General features: G+C 42.2%; 1 protein-coding gene across 2 annotated transcripts in view; it reads right to left on the bottom strand.

Moving 5' to 3' along the window:
- Nucleotides 1–22,057, bottom strand: part of LOC311129092 (tissue factor pathway inhibitor-like) — a 55,516-nt gene that overhangs the window by 12,595 nt on the left and 20,864 nt on the right. The window contains exon 2 of one of the 2 annotated variants that reach the window (XM_084161363.1): nucleotides 9,106–9,309. In XM_084161363.1, coding sequence (XP_084017489.1) covers nucleotides 9,106–9,309 — 204 coding nt within the window. The remainder of the gene's footprint in view (nucleotides 1–9,105; nucleotides 9,310–22,057) is intronic. The other variant, XM_084161364.1, reaches the window with a different exon arrangement.

The following is a 22,057-nucleotide window of genomic DNA, read 5'->3' as shown; positions in this document are numbered from 1 at the left end:
GTAAAATGCTTTGAACACCTGGAGAAGTGCTACACAGCAAATTCTCCAGTGTTAAATTAACACTGAAAGTGTGGAACGTTATAGACACCCCATGAGGGCCTAGTGTCTGCTGATTTTTGTTTTTTTAAGACCTAGACAACCAGGTGAGGGGAGTTCCTTACTAATTAGTGACCTTAATTCATCAACCAAATACAAGGGAGGAGCGAAAACCCGCAGACACTCGGCCCTCCGTGGAATGAGTTTGACACATGGTGTAATGGTGTAGTCCCCTGTAGCTCAGTTGGTAGAGCATGGCGCTTGCAACACTAGGGTTCTTGGTTCGTTTCCCACGGGGGGCCAGTATGGAAATGTATGCACTCACTAACTGTATGTCGCTCTGGATAAGAGCGTCTGCTAAATGACTAAAATGTAAATGTAAAGCCTTATTTCCCAGAGTGCCTTTCGGGTGAATTGTAGAGTTACCACCCATGAACTATATTTCTTAGTGACAGAGACATGGTTGTTGCCTTCATCCATGTTCAGTCCTATGGACTTCACCAAGTAAGATCCTGAGCGACTATGTTCTCATTAAAATTACATTATTTAACACAATACAATATGTATTTCATAAAAGTGGGAATTGTTCATTAAAAAATATTTTTTTCATGAAATTTGATGATATTTGAAGGAAACTGGATCAGAAAAAAATCACTGTTCCTTCTACATTGATAAAGTTTGATCATAAAGTTACTGGTCCCCTCCCCAATGTCAAACACTTGGATTCATCATTAAGGGAACAGGGTGACATCACCTTAACTCTCATTTTAATACACCAATGGTAACATGATATTCTCTTACCTAATTTAAATAAGTACTGCCTTGTAACCAACATCGGAGAAGGCGTGTTTGCAGAGGGGCGTGCCTTATATAGCTAGATAGCTTTTCTATTGGTGTCAAAATGTGACTGTAGGGTGTCAGCAAATGTAATAAAGAATTTACCCTATTCATCTATGGCAAAGATACTTATATGTTTCCCCTTTCATCTATGTCTGTTGTTAGCTAGTTACTGGCTAGCTAGGTCTTCAGCCAGCATGGAACAAAAGGGGGGGTGGTCGTTCAAAACTCAGATGCAGTTGTCAAGTCAACACATCCATCATTGCTGCTGTGAAGTGCATCACAAGAGACAACCCGAATGGAAGATTACAAACAAATATATACAGTACCAATCAAAAGTTTGGACACACTTCCTCCTTCAAGGGTTTTTCTTTATTTTTACTATTTTCTACATTGTAGAATACTAGTGAAGACATCAACACTATGAAATAACACATATGGAATCATGTAGTAACCAAAAAAGTGTTAAAACAAATCAAAATATATTTTATATTTGAGATTCTTCAAAGTAGCCACCCTATGCCTTGATGACAGCTTTGCACACTCTTGGCATTCTCTCAACCAGCTTCATGAGGAATGCTTTTCCAACAGTCTTGAAGGAGTTCCCACATATGCTGAGCACTTGTTGGCTGCTTTTCCTTCACTCTGCGGTCCAACTCATCCCAAACCATCTCAAATGGGTTGAGGTCGGGTGATTGTGGAGGCCAGGTCATCTGATGCAGCACTCCATCACTCTCCTTCTTGGTCAAATAGCCCTTACACAGCCTGTGTCCTGTTGAACACAAATGATAGTCCCACTAAGCACAAACCAGATGGGATGGTGTATCGCTGCAGAATGCTGTGGTAGCCATGCTGGTTAAGTGTGCCTTGAATTCTAAATAAATCACTGACAGTGTCACCAGCAAAGCACCCCCACACCATCACACCTCCTCCTCCATGCTTCAGAGTGGGAACCACACATGCAGAGATCATCCTACTCTGCGTCTCACAAAGACACAGCAGTTGGAACACAAAATCTCAAATTTGGACTCATCAGACCAAAGGACAGATTTCCACCAGTCTAATGTCCATAGCTCGTGTTTCTTGGCCCAAGCAAGTCTCTTCTTCTTATAGGTGTCCTTTAGTAGTGGTTTCTTTGCAGCAATTCGACCATGAAGGCCTGATTCACACAGTCTCCTCTGAACAGTTGATGTTGAGATGTGTCTGTTACTTGAACTCTGTGAAGCATTTATTTGGGCTGTAATCTGAGGTGCAGTTAACTCTAATGAACTTATCCTCTGCACCAGAGGTAACTCTGGGTCTTCCTTTCCTGTGGTGGTCCTCATGAGAGACAGTTTCATCATAGTGCTTGATGTTTTTGCGACTGCACTTGAAGAAACGTTCAAAGTTCTTGAAATTTTCCGGATTGACTGACCTTCATGTCTTAAAGTATTGATGGACTGTCGTTTCTCTTTGCTTATTTGAGCTGTTCTTGCCATTACATTTACATTTACATTTTAGTCATTTAGCAGACGCTCTTATCCAGAGCGACTTACAGGTAGTGAGTGCATACATTATAATTTTTTTCATACTGCCCCCCCGTGGGAATCAAACCCACAACCCTGGCATTAAAAACGCCATGCTCTACCAACTGAGCTACATCCCTGCCGGCCATTCCCTCCCATACCCTGGACGACTCTGGGCCAATTGTGCGCCACCCCATGGGTCTCCCAGTCGCGGCCGGCTACGACAGAGCCTGGATACGAACCAGGATCTCTAGTGACACAGCCTTAGACCACTGCGCCACTCGGAAGACCTATAATATGGTATTTTACCAAATAGGGCTATCTTCTGTATACCACCCCTACCTTGTCACAACACAACTGATTGGCTCAAACGCATTAAGAAGGAAATAAATTCCACAAATTAACTTTTAAGGCACACCTGTTAATTGAAATGCATTCCAGGTGACTACCTCGTGAAGTTGGTTGAGAGAATGCCAAGAGTGTGCAAAGCTATCATCAAGGCAAAGGGTGGCTATTTGAAGAATCTCAAATATAACATATATTTTGATTTGTTTAACACTTTTTTGGTTACTACATGATTCCATATGTGTTATTTCATAGTTGTGATGTCTTCACTATTATTCTACAATGTAGAAAATAGTAAAAATAAAGAAAAACCCTTGAATGAGTAGGTGTGTCCAAACTTTTGACTGGTACTGTATATACAGGGCATTCGGAAAGTATTCAGACCCCTTGACTTTTTCCACATTTTGTTACGTTTCAGCCTCATTCTAAAATTGATTAAATTGTTTTTTTCCCTCATCAATCTACACACAACATCCCATAATGACAAAGTCAAAACAGGTTAATAGACATTTTTGCAAATTCATAAAAAAAATTAAAACTGAAATATTACATTTACATAAGTATTCAGACCCTTTACTCAGTACTTTGTTGAAACACCTTTGGCAGCGATTACAGCCTCGATTCTTCTTGGCTATGACTTTACAAGCTTGGCACACCTGTATTTGGGGAGTTTCTCCCATTCTTCTCTGCAGATCCTCTCAAGCCCTGTCAGGTTGGATGGGGAGCGTTGCTGCACAGCTATTTTCAGGTCTTTCCAGAGATGTTCGATCTGGTTCAAGTCCAGGCTCTGGCTGGGCCACTCAAGGACATTCAGAGACTTGTCCCGAAGCCACTCCTGCTTTGTCTTGGCTGTGTGCTTAGGCTCGTTGTCCTGTTGGAAGGTGCTGCTGAGGTCTTGAGCACTCTGGAGCAGGTTTTCATCAAGGATCTCTCTGTACTTTGCTCCGTTCATCTTTCCATCGATCCTGACTAGTCTCCCAGTCCCTGCCACTGAAAAACATCCCCACATCATGATGCTGCCAACACCATGCTTCACCGTAGGGATGGTGCCAGGTTTCCTCCAGACGTAGATTGATGAGGAAAAAAATATAATTTACTCCATTTTAGAATAAGGCAACATTTTGAAAAAGGGAATGGGTCTGAATACGTTCTGAAAGCTCTGTATATCATTGATGCGATTTAAATGTTTGAGTAGCTTTGTGTATCACCAAATTTGTTTGAGATTATATTACTGCAACACTGCTCACTGCTTGACATAGGCATTTCAAAGAACTGTCAGTCAAGCTGAGCTCATAAATATAAACTCCCCACCCACAGCCTGTCTTTTCAAACTGCCTGGTAGTTAGCCATGAGAGGAAGAAGTACTTTTCAGAATGACTGTTCAGGACCCTTAACATTTTAAAGAATTGTTTGTTTCAATATCTATGTTTCTGCATGTACTGTACGTTGATTGCATAATTAATTTTATGCTTCTCAAATATAAATTACATGCATTTTCTAAACTAATCCAATATGCTACTTGGACATATTGCACCCATTACTGAAATGGTTGTTCCAGTTTAGATGCTTTAGGTAGTCTCATATCTTAGTCTTCCCAACCTTTGCAGTCAATTCTGAATGCAGGTTGGGGGTGATAAAGAATTTCCAAATGTCGGATATCCCCATCCCCAATAGAAATTAATGTGACTTGCAGGCCTGATGTTTTTTAATTTTTTAATTTAACCTTTATTTAACTAGGCAAGTCAGTTAAGAACAAATTCTTATTTACAATGACGGCCTACACCGGCCAAACCCGGACTACGCTGGGCCAATTGCGCGCTGCCCTATGGGACTCCCAATCACGGCTGGTTGTGATACAGCCTGGAATCGAACCAGGGGGTCTGTAGTGACAACTCAAGCACTGCGATGCAGTGCCTTAGACCACTGCGCCACTCTGGAGTTTCAGGCCACTGTATTACACTCTTAGAAAAAAAGCTGCGATTTGTTCCTAAAGGGGAACAAACACTTAATTTGTAGCTTTAGTTATAGGTCATTTTATTCGTTTTTTCCCACATCAAAATAATAATCTTAATCAATTTAGTTAGAATTCAAAATAGTAAACAACTAAAATAATAAGTATCTGATCCAATATAAGATAATCAAATCAGAAACGCAAATGCATTCAATCAAGTTACATCTATATAATACCACCACAATGACAAATCCATTTGTTCCTTGTTAATGGTAACAATATTACTCTACCATAGACCACATAAACTGGTAAAACACTTCCACTCACGGGTGGCCAAAAATATCTAACTGAAAGCCACGCCCCCACTAAGCCATGCCGCCAACATAATTTCCCAATGTGTCTTGCCTTTTCGCGTGAATTGTGGAGTTACCACCCATGACTGCATTTTTAGTGCCAGAGATGTGGTTGTTGAATTAATTTATTTTAAATGTAATGGCTTTCACTAGTTCTTAGGTGATAATTATCATTAAACTTATGACAATAAATTACATTTCCCAAAATGCCTTATTTTGAGGCCTACTGTAACCCTAATACAGTGGCCTGACACTCACAGTTTGTTTACAGGCCATATCAGGCTTGCAAGTAGAGTTTGCAACCATACCGGTAAGTCACATTATGCTAGCTTGCAAGGTGATGTGTAATCCGTATTGGAAGACACCCAGAGTTAGAATAGCCAACATTTTCATTCACCTGCAAATTGTATTCAGAATGACTGCCAGTGTTTGGAACATTGCGGGGAGACTATGTAAGCCATTCAAACTGGAACAACCATTTCAGTAACGGATGCAAAAAAATCTAGTTTGGAAAAAGGTATGTTATTTATCTTTGTGTAGCGTAAGATAAATCATTCAATCAATATACATGCAAAAACAATTATAAAAAAAATCTACCTGCAGTGGCGCATGCTAGGAAATATGACAATGATGGGCGTGGGTTTGGTTCAACTATGGTTATTAACACCAACACTGGGGTTATGTTACACCAAAGAGTGGTTTTGGTTCAAAGTACTGTGTATAAGGTTCAGGCTCCTGTATTAGAGTAAAACTATGCCTTCAAAATAAGGCCTTATGAAACACGTTTGGTATCGTGTTGCATTAAAAAATATATATATATATATATATATATATATACATACATTTTATTTTTTTACGATAACATTCACTTAGGATCTCATTTGGTGAAGTCCATTTGACAAAAAAAAATTATGAATGCAACAACAATGTCTCTGTCACTAACAAATACAGACATGGCTGGTAACTCTACAATTCACTCAAAAGGCAAGGTACCCTGGGAAATATTCAAATAAGGTTTTACACTAAGCCAGTGGTTCCTAACTCCAGTCTTCGATTACCCCTAAGCGTACACATTTTTATTGTAGCCTCGGACAAGTACACCTGATTCAACTTGTCAACTAATCATCAGACCCTCAATGAGTTGAATCAGGTATGTTTGTCCGGGGCTACAACAAAAATGTGTGCTGTTGGGGGTACACAAGGACCGGAGTTGGAAACCACTGCACTAAGTAGTGTGTTAATTTAACACTGGTTCCAGTGTGTATATCAGGGTTTCCCAAACTCAGTCCTCGGGCCCCAAGGGGTGCACATTTTGGTTTTTGCCCTAGCACTACACAGCTGACTCAAATAATCAACTAATCATCCGTCTTTCATAATTTGAATCAGCTGTGTAGTGTTAGGGGAGGGGGAAAATAGTGATGTTACGTTTGATACCGGAGCGCTGAGGCATGCATCGAAATAGCTAAGCAGTTTACTTTGAAGCACTGTGCCGATGCTTATCACTTTATCAGAAGCACGTGATCAATGACGTCCGAAGCTTCGTTTTGTCAAACACCACCTGCTTGGTTTGGTATTGGTTTCGGTAGAAGACAAAAAGGCTACCCTGCGCACGCTAGAGTGTGTGCGACGTCATCTGTAATAAATTATTTTGACCAGCAGGTGCCAATAGTGTAAACCATGTTGCTCAAAGCCTTGCGGAATGAACCTATTTTCGACACAACTGGCTGGAAATGCTCAATGATTCAGGAAGCTTAGTTTCCCCATCACTAGCAAAAAACAAAACGTGCACCCCTTGGGGTCCCGAGGACCGAGTTTGGAAAACACTGGAGTATGTGGTCCCACTCTTACAGTGTTATTTAACACTGAATCATTTGCTGTGCACATAGCCAATCAGCCAACAGCGTCATTGTCCCAGTCTTGCCAATAGATTTGGCTGATAATTTGATAGAAAAACATCCAGGTTTCCTCTAAATGGCACTGGGTGCATTATGGGAATGTGTTTGGGAGTAAATGTTTGGTCTGACAGTCTTATGAAAGTGAAAACAACGATTGCGTTCCTCCCAAAACCATAAAGCACTAAAACTATATTGCTTATTTGAACATATGATAGGACACTGGGAACTACCTACTATCATTCAATAAAACCTGCATTCCAAAGCAACTACGTCGATGATGTCATTGTGTTTATTGTCTCAAAGATAATGTCTAATCTATTTTGATACGTTGGTAACACGGCTGATGATTGTTTTGAAGACTCAAACCAATAACATAGCAACCAGGGAAGAAGTTGACCAGGGAACATACAGTTGAAGTCGGAAGTTTACATACACCTTAGCCAAATACATTTAAACTCAGTTTTTCACAATTCCTGACATTTAATCCTAGTAAAAATTCCCTGTTTTAGGTCAGTTAGGATCACCACTTTATTTTAAGAATGTGAAATGTCTGAATAATGGTAGAGAGAATGATTTATTTCAGCTTTTATTTATTTCATCACATACCCAGTGGGTCAGAAGATACATACACTCAATTAGTATTTGGTAGCATTGCCATTAAATTGTTTAACTTGGGTCAAACGTTTCAGGTAGCCTTCCACAAGCTTCCCACAATAAGTTGGGTGAATTTTGGCCCATTCCTCCTGACAGAGCTGGTGTAACTGAGTCAGGTTTCTAGGCATCCTTGCTCACACACGCTTTTTCAGTTCTGCCCACAAATGTTCTATAGGATTGAGGTCAGGGCTTTGTGATGGCCACTCCAATACCTTGACTATGTTGTCCTTAAGCCATTTTGCCACAACTTTGGAAGGATGCTTGGGGTCATTGTCCATTTGGAAGACCCATTTGCGACCAAGGTTTAACTTCCTGACTGATGTCTTGAGATGTTGCTTCAATATATCCACATTATTTTCCTTCCTCTTGATGCCATACATTTTAGTGCACCAGAAAAGCACCCCCACAGCATGATGCTGCCATCCCCGTGCTTCACGGTTTGGATGGTGTTCTGCGGCTTGCAAGCTTTCCCCCTTTTCCTCCAAACATAATGATGGTCATTATGGCCAAACAGTTCTATTTTAGTTTCATCAGACCAGAGGACATTTCTCCAAAAAGTTTTGGAACAGTGGCTTCTTCCTGGCTGAGCGGCCTTTCAGGTTATGTCGATATAGGACTAGTTTTACTGTGGATATAGATACTTTTGTACCGGTTTCCTCCAGCATCTTCACAAGGTCCTTTGCTGTTGTTCTGGTATTGATTTGTACTTTTCGCATCAAAGTACATTCATCTCTAGGAGACAGAACGCATCTCCTTCCTGAGCGGTATGGCAGCTGCATGGTCCCATGTTGTTTATACTTGTGTACTATTGTTTGTACAGATTAACGTGGTACCTTCAGGCGTTTGGAAATTGATCCCAAGGATGAACCAGACTTGTGGAGGTCTACCATTTTTTTTCTGAGGTCTTGGCTGATTTATTTAGATTTTCCCATGATGTCAAGCAAAGAGGCACTGAGTTTGAAGGTAGGCCATGAAATACATCCACAGGTACACCTCCAATTGACTCAAATGATGTCAATTAGCCCATCAGAAGCTTCTAAAGCCAAGACATCATTTTCTGGAATTTTCCAAGCTGTTTAAAGGCACAGTCAACTTAGTGTATGTAAACTTCTGACCCACTGGAATTGTGATACAGTGAATTATAAGTGAAATAATCTGGTCTGTAAACAATTGTTGGAAAAATTACTTGTGTCATGCACAAAGATGATGTCCTAACCGACTTGCCAAAACTATAGTTTGTTAACAAGAAATTTGTGGAGTGGTTGAAAAACGAGTTTTAATGACTCCAACCTGTGTATGTAAACTTCCGACTTCAACTGTAGTAAAGGAAGTATATACTATAAAAGGTACATATCCGAACAAAATGTGTATGCTTGCTTCAGCTGTCTAAATAAAATAAAATAACAAGTGTCTCTCTGAATATGCAGAATGTTCCCTGGTAGAAAAAGGAAGGATTTTCCACATATCAACTGAGGCACATTTTCACATTTGACCTGCAGAGAAATCAGAGAAAGGGTCCAACAACTCACCAGACACTAGGCACATTCCCTCACACGCTTCCAAGGTCTCAAAATTGTTGGCGTTGCCTCTGCAGCCACTGAACTTGAAGGCCTCGCAGCGGCCCGTGTCAATTTCGAAATAGAAGCGCTCCTTTAATGCCTTGCAGGGCCCTTCATCCTTCTTTAGGGCGCACAACTCGTGGAAAATGAAAAGCTCGGGCTGGGCTCCATCTGCTATGAAAGGAAGAAAGCCAAAGTTGGCATACAGTCATGCACAGTTCCACAGAATTCATGGAAATGCTCTGGTGTAATTTAGGTCAGCGCTGTACTTTAACCTGAGGCTTTGGACTAGGTTAGAACATGTCTCTGGTACATTCCAAACGACTCCAATTTTAGTGGTTCAAGACCCCTCGCTGCGTTCTGATAAATTATTTTACATTACAGCCTCGCTGGTAACTCTCAAAAATCCTGTATAGAATTCAACATGTTCAGAATTCTCAACTGCACCACCTATTTAGACGGACTTCCAGTAAGTGCCCTCAACAACAAAACCCTAAAAAATGTAGCTGTGACTTTCACAGTGATTTATAAATGCATTCCACCAAACACATGCATTGCATGCCATGTGTTCTACAAAACATGGGAACAGATGAGTTGGAATAGTATCAAAACACTGTAGCATCTTCACAGCAAGATGTTAAATCACCATCTCAGTCTGGGTCTAGATTCAGCCCGCGGGGGGAGTGTTGAGTGACAGCCTGCTTTCCAGTGGGTGGATCACTTAACCTTCAACATCTGCCAACATGTGCCTTTTCTACACTGTAGATCAGGTTAGTTGGCCCCTCTGGTTATGTTTAAGGCTACCTTCTATCATATACAGCCGGTCACATATAATGATATAAACAATCGCAATGTGACAAGTTCGATACTCATCTATTTTATTTCTAAAACTTCAATAGTCATCCAGTGTGTGTCACTTTGTTTGTGAGGGTTGTTTTGATAGCAAACAGCCTGACAACTATTAAATGCTGCGGGATTCCCTGCCCAGCAACACCTGCAGACTCCACAGCCCCCACATGCTGCCCAGGCCCCAGCCAGCCCACAGCAGGTCAGCCGAGGCTGGGAACACTAATCAAATACTCCCGGCAAACTCAAACCTCCGGGTTTATGGCGGTTTGCTTTTGCAGGGGAGATTAAATGTTTTCTGAGCATGGTTCCAGATATTTTTATTTACATTCCTTTGTCCGGGCAGATAAGCAGAGAGAGAAATGGCCCTTCCAGGGGATAATTACACAGCAGACAGGCAATCCACATTCTGTCTTCGTCTCTGTACCGCTAAGCCCTCTTTGGCTGTGTAAACATGTATCTGTCCTTAGACTCCCTAAACAAACTGCACAGGGCAATAATGACAAGTTCAGACTGTTTGCCTTGTCTTTCCCTCAAAGCCCACACAGCACCACCCTGGGTGCAACAGCAGTCACTTCGCTGTTCAGTCCTAAGATGTATGAAAAGTAAAAGAAGGGAAAAAGTGACTGCTCATTTGTTCAATCGTACTTGTGTTAAGTGGACACTGTGAAAACAGCTTGTTTTATTCAAAGATGTGTAATAAGCGAGGACAAGTCTTCCCAAAGAGGATAGAGAAAACAGCATGTTCCTATTGATTTTATCCGCCATCTGGTGAGGCCAAGAGAAATACTGTACAATAGTCAGTGTGTTCTTCGTTCACTTATTGTCCAATGTCCAGCCTTGCTAATGTGGGCCATCCAAAAAACAACACTCCTAGAGACAACCATATCGCCTCAAGCGTTGGGCAACTACAAACTTGATCAGATTTTTAAAAAAAATCATTGTTATTGCACCAGACACTATTTTCCATAAAAGGATGATCTTAGAAACTTGACAAAAGTTAGCCTTGGTGCACAGTAACTGTAAACAAGTTGTGTTCTACCTAATCAACTATTCATTATTTGAAATAAAACAGAATTGGACATATCGTGAAACTCAAGTGAAACTTCACCAAAATACCTAATTTGACAGTACAGTGCATACATAAGTTATTTTTCAGTCCCCTTCTCACTTCTCCCCTTCCACCCTCCCTCTCAAAGTATGTCTGCATCTCAAGAGTGGACCACTGCGCCCTTGCACTGAATGCCAATGAGTTGGGGCTATTTATGTTAATCTTCCCACAATACATCAACAAAAGCCTGGATGACGCCAACCAATAGATCAGCATTTTCAGCTCACCCCAAAATATGTACTGTGGAGGCTGGCGCAAAACGTACCAACACATTTTTGGCCTCTTAATTTGGATAATGAGCTGAATTACTCAATGCTGGTGGTGTGCCTAGCTTCTTGGTAATGCAGAATACGGGCAGGTTGCCCCGAGTAGAGGCTCAGTCGTGGCTTGTTTAGAGAAATGTCAGGGGGAAGGCAGCGTTGATTTCATTGAGATGGGAGACTTGACATTTGTCAGGCCTGAAAAACAAACATCATTCAAGATCGACAGTGTGAGGGCAGACTACATTATAATCCCATAACATGATAGGTTGAAGAAGATCAATTAAAGGTGTGTCCAAGTGATTGTTCCAAGTCCAAGTTAGTCACCGTTATCTTAACAAAATTAATCGTGTGGATGAAGACGTAAGTCTAACGATAGTAACACATGAGTCAGCGATTATGTCGTCCTTATGACGGAGGGTTCAAGTGTCACCACAATTTATTTACGTGACCAAATGTTGAAAGAGAGGTTTTCACCCTAGTCATCAGGTAGGCAGAGTTGGGTGTGATCACTGTAACGACAGTCTATAAAGTAAAGGGCACATCATCCCTGGCTGTGCAAACAAAGCCTGAAAAGATACCAGGCCATGGTCATTTCCAATGAAAGATGTATTCCCAAGATGTTTGGTTCTGCTTTCCCTGTAAGGTTGAGAGAGAGAGAGAGCGAGAGAGAGAGAGAGAGAGAGAGAGAGAGAGAGAGAGAGAGAGAGAGAGAGAGAGAGAGAGAGAGAGAGAGAGAGAGAGAGAGAGAGAGAGAGAGAGAGAGAGAGAGAGAGAGAGAGAGAGAGAGTGAGAGAGTGAGTGAGAGAGAGTGTGAAGTCGAGAGAGCAAGACAGAAAGGGGCAGAGGAGAGGCAGGAAGAGAGGCTCAGAAATAAATAGGTTACAAGGATCTCTCACACAAATTAAAGGATAGCTTTCAAAGGCGACTAATTATGACCTCATAATCACAAGCATCCTGTGGTTGCTATAGAAGAAGGCTTATCTCACTTCACATTAGAGATCAAAGATGCCTCAAGCACTTTCATAACCAGAACCAAAAAACAGATCCAAGGAGCCTGGGTGAAGTGATTTCTACATGGAGTGCAGTGTTACCACTTCCATTGATATTAAGTGCTTGGCTCTCCAAGAGGCTCTCAGAAAAGCAAGATTCATTAGCAGATGCCCTAGTGACCTCTAAGATCAAACCCATTCATTTCTGGCTTGTTTGCTGGAACTGCAAGGAAGGCTTTGCTTAATTTCCTAAAAGCGTACACTGAAACCTATGAATTTTAAATTAGTGTTGATCAGACAGTTTCTCTCTCTCCCTTAGCGACAACTAGGGATGCAATAACAGATGCAGATGTTGTAACTACTTCACTCAATAACGTATCCTATTTGTCCGTATTGGGACTGAGTTTGGATTCAATGCAGGTGGTCTTTAGCGCAACTGATCTACGATGATATGGCATCCCCAGAAACTTCCCTGACAAGAGGCAGAAAGAGTTATTTGTGGCATCGCTGGAAAGGATGACCAGTGAGTCACTCAAAGGAAGGGACTTCGATGACACCAGTCGATGAGTATCTCGTGTGGAAAATCAATATGCTACGTTCGTAAGGACATTTATAGGGCATATTGAAATCCTTCTTCACCCATTATTATATGCTGAACAAAAATATAAACGCAACATGCAAAGCGTTGGTCCCATGTTTTATGAGCTGAAATAAAAGATCCCAGAAATGTTCCATATGCACAAAAAGCTTATTTCTCTAAAAATGTTGTGCACAAAATGTTTACATCCTTGTTAGTGAGCATTTCTCCTTTAGCAATATAATCCATCCACCTTACAGGTGTGGAATATCAAGAAGCTGATTAAACATCATGATCATTACAGAGATGCACCTTGTGCTGGTGACAATAAAAGGCCACTTTAAAATGTGTAGTTTTGTCACAAAACACAATGCCACAAGTTTTGAGGGAAAGTGCAATTGGCATGCTGAATGCAGGAATGTCCACCAGAGGTTTTGCCAGAGAATTGAATGTTCATTTCTCTACGACAAGATCTATCTCAAACGCCATTTTAGAGAATTTGGCAGTACGTCCAACCTGCCTCACAACAGCAGACCACGTGTAACCACGCCAACCCAGGACCTCCACATCTGGCTTCTTCACCTGCGGGATCGTCTGAGACCAGCCACCCGGACAGCTGATGAAACTGTGGGTTTGCTCAACCGAGGAATTTCTGCACAAACTGTCAGAAACCTTCTCAGGGAAGCTCATCTGCGTGCTCGTCGTCCTCACCGGTGTCTTGACCGAACTGCAATTTGGCGTAGTAACCAACATCAGTGGGCAAATGCTCACCTTCGATGGCCACTGGCACACTGGAGAAGTGTGCTCTTCACAGATGAATCCCGGTTTCAACTGTAACGGGGAGATGGCAGATAGAGTGTATGGCATCGTGTGGGCAAGCAGTTTGCTGATGTCAACGTCGTGAACAGAGTGCCCCATGGTGGCGGTGGGGTTATTGTATGGACAGGCATAAGCTACGGACAACTAACACAATTGCATTTTATCGATGGCAATTTGAATGAACAGAGATACCGTTACGAGATCCTAAGGCCCATTGATGTGCCATTCATCCGTCGCCATCACCTCATTCTTCAGCATGATAATGCACTGCCCCATGTCGCAAGGATCTGTACACAATTCCTGGAATCTGAACATTTCCCAGTTCTTCCATGGCCTGCATACTCACCTGACATGTCACCCATTGAGCATGTAAGGGATACTCTGGATCGACATGTACAACAGCGTGTTCCAGTTCCCACCAATATCCAGCAACTTCGCACAGCCATTGAAGAGGAGTGGGACAACATTCCACAGGCCACAATCAACAGCCTGAGCGAAAGAGATGTGTCGCGCTGCATGAGATAAATGGTGGTTACACCAGATACTGACTGGTTTTCTGATCCACACCCCTACCATTTTTTTAAAGGTATCTATGAACAATAGATGCATATCCGTATTCCCATGTGAAATTCATAGATAAGGGCCTAATGAATTTATTTCAATTGACTGATTTCCTATGAACTGTAACTTGTAGCATGTTGTGTTTATATTTTTGTTCTGTGTAGTATTGTATGCAAGAGAGAGAGAAGGTAAATGTGTTTGCATACAGAGATTGTTCTACATATAGCTGCGGAAATCTAATTAGCATAACCAAAACATCCCCATAAAAATCTGTCAGAATAAGCTAGAGATACAGTGGGGAGAACAAGTATTTGATACACTGCCGGTTTTTTTGCAGGTTTTCCTACTTACAAAGCATGTAGAGGACTGTCATTTTTATCATAGGTACACTTCAACTGTGAGAGACGGAATCTAAAACAAAAATCCAGAAAATCACATTGTATGATTTTTAAGTAATTAATTTGCATTCCGCAGAGGTAGGGGGGCTAGCAGGCCAGAGGTGGATGAACGCAATGCCCTCATTTGGGTGTAGGGACTGATCAGAATCATATGTGGGAACTCCTTAAAGACTGTTGGAAAAGCATTCCAGGTGAAGCTGGTTGAGAGAATGCCAAGAGTGTGCAAAGCTGTCATCAAGGCAAAGGGTGGCGATTTGAAGAATCTCAAATATAAAATATATTTTGATTTGTTTAACACTTTTTTGGTTACTACATGATTCCATATGTGTTATTTCATAGTTTTGATATCTTCACTGTTATTCTATAATGTAGAAAATAGTAAAAATAAAGAAAAACCCTTGAATGAGTAGGTGTCCTAAAACTTTTGACCGGTAGGGTACATCTCGGTTGTTATGCTCTAGGACACCCACAGGCCTCACAAAACTTGTCTGAAGGTGCCCTGGTACCAGTTGAAAAAATTGAATGGAAGTACAGTATATATGGAGACTGTTTAGTGCCAAAAATAAGGGGTTAAATACATGGGGGAAAAAAATCCTGATCTTTCTAATATCTCTCAGATATAGGACAGACACTTCAGAATAAACTTCCTTTTGTTTTGTTGGGGGGGGGACTATCTGTTGTTCAATGTAGTGAATATTTTATTCAATGTGTTTGTATGGGCTAGGGCTGACCCCATTTGTATTTATTTATTTAACCTTTATTTAACCAGGTAAGCCAGTTGAGAACAAGTTCTCATTTAGAACTGCGACCTGGCCAAGATAAAGCAAAGCAGTGCGTTTAAAAAGAACAACACAGAGTTACATATGGGGTAAAACAAAACATAAAGTCAAAAAATACAACAGAAAATATATATACAGTGTGTGCAAATGTAGCAAGTTATGGAGGTAAGGCAATAAATAGGCTATAGTGCAAAATAATTACAATTAGTATTGACACTGGAATGACAGATGTGCAAGAGATTATGTTCAAATAGAGATACTGGGGTGCAAATGAGCAAAATAAATAACAATATAGGGATGAGGTAGTTGGGTGGGATAATTACAGATGGGCTGTGTACAGGTGCAGTGATCGGTAAGGTGCTCTGACAACTGATGTTTAAAGTTAGTGAGGGAGATAAGAGTCTCCAGCTTCAGAGATTTTTGCAATTCGTTCCAGTCATTGGCAGCAGAGAACTGGAAGGAATGGCGGCCAAAGGAGGTGTTGGCTTTGGGGATGACCAGTGAGATATACCTGCTGGAGCGCATACTACGGATGGGTGTTGCTATGGTGACCAATGAGCTAAGATAAGGCAGGGATTTGCCTAGCAGTGATTTATAGATGGCCTGGAGCCAGTGGGTTTGACGACGAACATGTAATGAGGACCAGCCAACAAGAGCGTACAGGTCACAGTGGTGGGTAGTGTATGGGGCTTTGGAGACAAAACGGATGGCACTGTGATAGACTACATCCAATTTGCTGAGTAGAGTGTTGGAGGCTATTTTGTAAATGACATCGCCGAAGTCAAGGATCGGTAGGATAGTCAGTTTTACGAGGGCATGTTTGGCAGCATGAGTGAAGGAGGCTTTGTTGCGAAATAGGAAGCCGATTCTGGATTTAACATTGGATTGGAGATTCTTAATGTGAGTCTGGAAGGAGAGTTTACAGTCTAACCAGACACCTAGGTATTTGTAGTTGTCCACATACTCTAGGTCAGACCCGTCGAGAGTAGTGATTCTAGTCGGGTGGGCGGGTGCCAGCAGCGTTCGATTGAAGAGCATGCATTTAGTTTTACTAGTGTTTAAGAGCAGTTGGAGGCTACTGAAGGAGTGTTGTATGGCATTGAAGCTCGTTTGGAGGTTTGTTAACACAGTGTCCAATGAAGGGCCAGTGGTGTCGTCTGCGTAGAGGTGGATCTGAGAGTCACCAGCAGCAAGAGCGACATCATTGATATACACAGAGAAAATAATTGAACCCTGTGGCACCCCCATAGAGGCTGCCATAGGTCCAGACAACAGGCCCTCCGATTTGACACATTGAACTCTATCTGAGAAGTAGTTGGTGAACAAGGCGAGGCAGTCATTTAAGGCTATTTAGTCTGCCAATAAGAATGCGGTGGTTGACAGAGTCGAAAGCCTTGGCCAGGTCGATGAAGACGGCTGCACAGTACTGTCTATTATTGATCGCGGTTATAATAATGTTAGGACCTTGAGCGTGGCTGAAGTGCACCCATGACCAGCTTGGAAACCGGATTGCATAGCGGAGAAGGTACGGTGGGATTCGAAATGGTCGGTGATCTGTTTGTTAACTTGGCTTTCAAAAACTTTCGAAAGGCAGGGCAGGATGGATATAGGTCTGTAACTGTTTGGATCTAGAGTGTCACCCCCTTTGAAGAGGGGGATGACCACGGCAGCATTCCAATCTCTGGGGATCTCAGACGTTACGAAAGAGAAGTTGAACAGGCTAGTAATAGGGGTTGCGACAATTTCGGCGGCTAGTTTTAGAAAGAAAGGGTCCAGATTGTCTAGCCCAGCTGATTTGTAGGGGTCCAGATTGTGCAGCTCTTTCAGAACATCAGCTGTCTGAATTTGTGTGAAGGAGAAGCGGGGGGGGGGGGGCATGGGCAAGTTGCAGCGGAGGGTGCAGAGCTGGTGGCCGGGGTAGTGGTAGCCAGGTGGAACGCATGGCCAGCCGTAGCAAAATGCTTGTTGAAATTCTCGATTATTGTAGATTTATCGGTGGTGATAGTGTTTCCTAGCCTCAGTGCAGTGGGCAGCTGGGAGGAAGTGCTCTTATTCTCCATGGACTTTACAGTGTCCCAAAACCTTTTGGAGTTAGTGCTACAGGATGCACATTTCTGTTTGAAAAAGTTAGCCTTTGCTTTCCTAACTGCTTGTGTATATTGGTTCCTAACTTCCCTGAAAAGTTGCATATCGCGGGGGCTATTTGATGCTAATGCAGTACGCCACAGGATGTTTTTGTGCTGGTCAAGGGCAGTCAAGTCTGAGGAGAACCAGGGGCTATATCTTGTTCTTAGTTCTGTATTTTTTGAATGGTGCATGTTTATTTAAGATTGAGAGGAAATTACTTTTAAAAGAACAACCAGGCATCCTCTACTGACGGAATGAGATCTATATCCATCCAGGATACCTGGGCCAGGTCAATTAGCAAGGACTGCTCGCTAAAGTGTTTTAGGGAGCGTTTGACAGTGATGAGGGGTGGTCGTTTGCCCGCGGACCCGTTACGGACGCAGGCAATAAGGCAGTGATCGCTGAGATCCTGGTTGAAGACAGCAGAGGTGTATTTAGAGGGTAAATTAGTCAGGATGATATCTATGAGGGTACCCATGATTACGGATTTAGGGTTGTACCTGGTATGTTCGTTGATAATTTGTGTGAGATTGAGGGCATCTAGTTTGGATTGTAGGATGGCCGGGGTGTTAAGCATATCCCAATTTAGATCACCAAGCAGTACGAATTCTGAGGATAAATGGGGGGCAATCAATTCACATATGGTGTCCAGGGCACAGCTGGGGGCTGAGGGGGATCTGTAGCAAGCGGCAACAGTGAGAGACTTATTTCTGGAAAGGTGGATTTTTAGAAGTAGAAGCTCAAACTGTTTGGGCACAGACCTGGATAGTATGATAGAGCTCTGCAGGCTATCTCTACAGTAGATTGCAACTCCACCCCCTTTGGCAGTTCTATCTAGACGGAAAATGTTATAGTTGGGGATGGAAATTTCTGAATTTTTGGTGGCCTTCCTAAGCCAGGATTCAGACACTGCTAGAACATCAGGGTTGGCTGAGTGTGCTAACGCAGTGAATAACTCAAACTTAGGAAGGAGACTTCTGATATTAACATGCAAGAAACCAAGGCTTTTACAGTTACAGAAGTCAACAAATGATAGCGCCTGGGGAGTAGGAGTGATACTGGGGGCTGCAGGGCCTGGGTTAGCCTCTACATCACCAGAGGAACAGAGGAGGACTAGAATAAGGATACGGCTAAAGGCTTTAAGAACTGGTCTTCTAGTGCGTTGGGTACAGAGAATAAAGGGGGCAGATTTCCGGGCGTTGTAGAAAAGATTCAGGGCATTATGTACAGACAAGGATATGGAAGGATAAGAGTACAGTGGAGGTAAACCTAAGCATTGGGTAACAATGAAAGAGATACTATCACTGGAGGCACCGATTGAGTCGGTCTCCGCGTGTATGGGGGGTGGGACAAAGGAGCTATCTAAGGCAGGTTTAGCTGGGCTGGGGGATCTACAGTGAAATAGCAATAAGCAAAAAGCATAAAGCAATCACAGGTGTAATTTGGAGAGCTAAGACAACAGCTGGTAATGGCGACACAGTTTGGGCTGAGGCTAAACATAAACAGGATGCGGTACCGTAAAAAAGGAACAGTCCAGCAGGCATCAGCTGTATAGCTGAGTTATCATATGGTCCGGTGAACAGCAATAGGATAGTTCGGAGGTAGTTCGGGGGCTGCTAAAGCACTAGCGAGCAAGAGGCCACGGCTAGCAGATGGAATCTTCGTGGTCGACGTCGTAACGGGAAGCCTGTTGTAACCACATCAGACGATTTCGTCGGCAGACCAGTCGTGTTGGATCGGCGGGGCTCCGTGTCAACACTAGGTGGTCCCGTCCGGTTGTCAGAGAGGTAGATAGCCGGGAGATGGGCCTGGCTCAAAGCTAGCTCAGGCTGATTAGCCAAACCACAACGGCAATTTTGTTGCAGCTCGCTGGTAGCGATGAATCCGGTGTTAAAGGTCCAGTGATTCAGTGATTCCGGCAGAAAAAACGATATGTTCTGGGTCGATAACGCGCTGTGCAGACAGTGCAGACTGGGCGAATAATAGTCCAGGCTAGAGCTGGCTGGTAGGTGGTGCAGGCCACGGACAATGGTGAAAAACCGCTAACGGTAGCTAATAGCAAGTAGCTAGTTAGCTGGCTACTCCCGTCCGCTAGACTGAGAGGTAGATAGCCGGGATATGGGCCTGGCTCTAGGCTAGCTCGAGGCTAACTGGTGCTTGCATCGGGGGCAGTGGTGATTAGCCAAACAGCAACATCCATTCGGTTGCGGCTAGCTAGTTGCGATCCGGTGATTAATGTCCAGTGATTAAATTATTCCGGCAGAAAAATCCAATGTTCTGGATGAAATACCGCTAACTGTGGCTAATAGCAAGTAGCTAGTTAGCTGGCTAGCTAGTTTCAACTGGAGATTTTAGATAAAAGGTAAGTCAATAATAGAATCCGTTCCATATTGAGTGAGGCGGGTTGCAGGAAAGTATATTTTGTAGAAGGATGAAAAGTCTGATAGGGAAATATGTACGAAAAATACAAAAAAACTGGGTATTTACAAGCTATTTACAGACACACAACAAAAACTAGACTGCACTGCTACGCCATCTTGGTTTACTCGACTGGTCGATTGTTTGGTCGAAAGGCTGTTGGTCGACCAAGTATTTGTTAGTCGAGCAGTTGGAAGTAAAACTTAATTTCTCATCTACAATGTTTGTTAAGTTACCATAATTTCTGTTAATGCATTCAATATATTATTGTTACAGTCTTTTACTGTTCTCATTGTCGGAGTGGACACATTGTTTGCAGAGCGCACAACCTATGCTACACTTGTGAGAAACAAGTTTTGTTTTATTTCATTCCATTTACGAGTTGTTAATTTATTAATTATGTTTTGTTTGGAGAGCTCTTATCAATATTGAGTAAGGATGCGCACCTGATTACGCATAGAAGTAAGCCTAGGCTAACTGGTCTGCGCGCAAATGTAGGCTTATAAATGTGCCCATTTGGGGATCTGATAGTATTTCTGATTGTCTTAACTCACCACCACTAATGAGCTGTGGAGCTTCTCAACGTAATTTAAACAAAGTCTGTGTTTACATCCATTGTGAATGACAATAGTTCATCAATGTAGCCTATTTGAAAAATCTTTCTAGCTCTCTCCCTTTTCATAACTACCCGGTGAAATAAATTAAATAATGTCATGCTCTGATCCGGTGGAAGCGTCATAAAATAGGCCTACCTGATTACTTCTTATCCCTTGCACAAATAGCCTTCAGCTGTGTCTGTCCAGAGCTCAGGGCACGGGAAACTCTGAGGGTTCAGGATATTTTATACAATGTTGCAAGTTTGTTAGAGCAAGCTTCAGGCTGGACCAAGTTGATAGTTGATACAATGTTTCAAGTTTCTTGCAGACAGGCCATGCGTAGCCAATGTGATTTATTTTCATCAGGATATTTTATGTAGGCTATTTTTACATAGTTGGCAATATGTTACTTTTAGATCTGTATAATTTTCATTTAGATTTTGATATATTTCTTATTAACCAATTAACAATGATTTTGAGATAGGAAGACTTTATTATAAAATAAATGAAACTGGTCCACAAAAATTATAACTGGCATGCAGATCGGCAGAAATTGTAACATAAATTGGCACTCCAACTGGAAAAGGTTGCTGACCCTTGGTGTAGCCTATTTCCAGCAACTTCGGGAGCATAATGGCAGAATCTGTGAAGGCCAGCAGCAGCGGGAGGAGGTGGTTTGGGAACAGGTTTTTTTCTTCTGGTTTGGCTATCTTGATCTCTGGCTCCCTCTTGAATCATTTGTGTCTTAATTATTTAATCACAGTGTGCTTAAAGCATCAGAGAAGCTCAGTAGTCTACATTTATTTATTTTATTTTTTATTTAACTAGGCAAGTCAGTTAAGAACAAATTTATATTTACAATGACGGCCTACCAAAAGACAAAAGGCCTCCTGCGGGGATGGTGGCTGGGATTAAAAATAAAAATATAGGACAAAACACACATCACGACATGAGAGACACCACAACACTACGTAAAGAGAAACCTAAGACAACATCATAGCATGGCAGCAACACATGACAACACAGCATGGTAGCAACATCAAAGAATGGCGCCGGAGGAGATGGCTGCCGTTTTACGGGCTCCTAACCAATTGTGCTATTGTGTGTGTTTTTTCGCGTTATTTGTATCTTATTTTGTACATAATGTTTCTGCCACCGTCTCTTATGACCGAAAATAGCTTCTGGATATTAGGACAGCGATTCCTCACCTCGTACTGGATGAAGATTTTTTCTTTAATGAGTTGGACGCAAAGGATTTTCTTCAGACACCCAACAAGGCCCAAATCCCTGTCATTCGCATGAGAAAGAGACGGATATATCGGGGACGTAGGTCGGGGTGCCTTGTAAGGATCCGACTGCGAGTGGGTAATCTGCCTCTACCATCAGTCCTATTAGACAACATACAATCTGCATAACAAAATAGACAAACTACGATCAT

Source organism: Coregonus lavaretus, assembly GCF_964263955.1.
Source record: "Coregonus lavaretus genome assembly, chromosome: 5".
NCBI classification, from domain to species: domain Eukaryota; kingdom Metazoa; phylum Chordata; class Actinopteri; order Salmoniformes; family Salmonidae; genus Coregonus; species Coregonus lavaretus.
The sequence above is the reverse complement of the archived record's forward strand: the minus strand, read 5'-3'. Positions and strand labels throughout refer to the sequence as shown.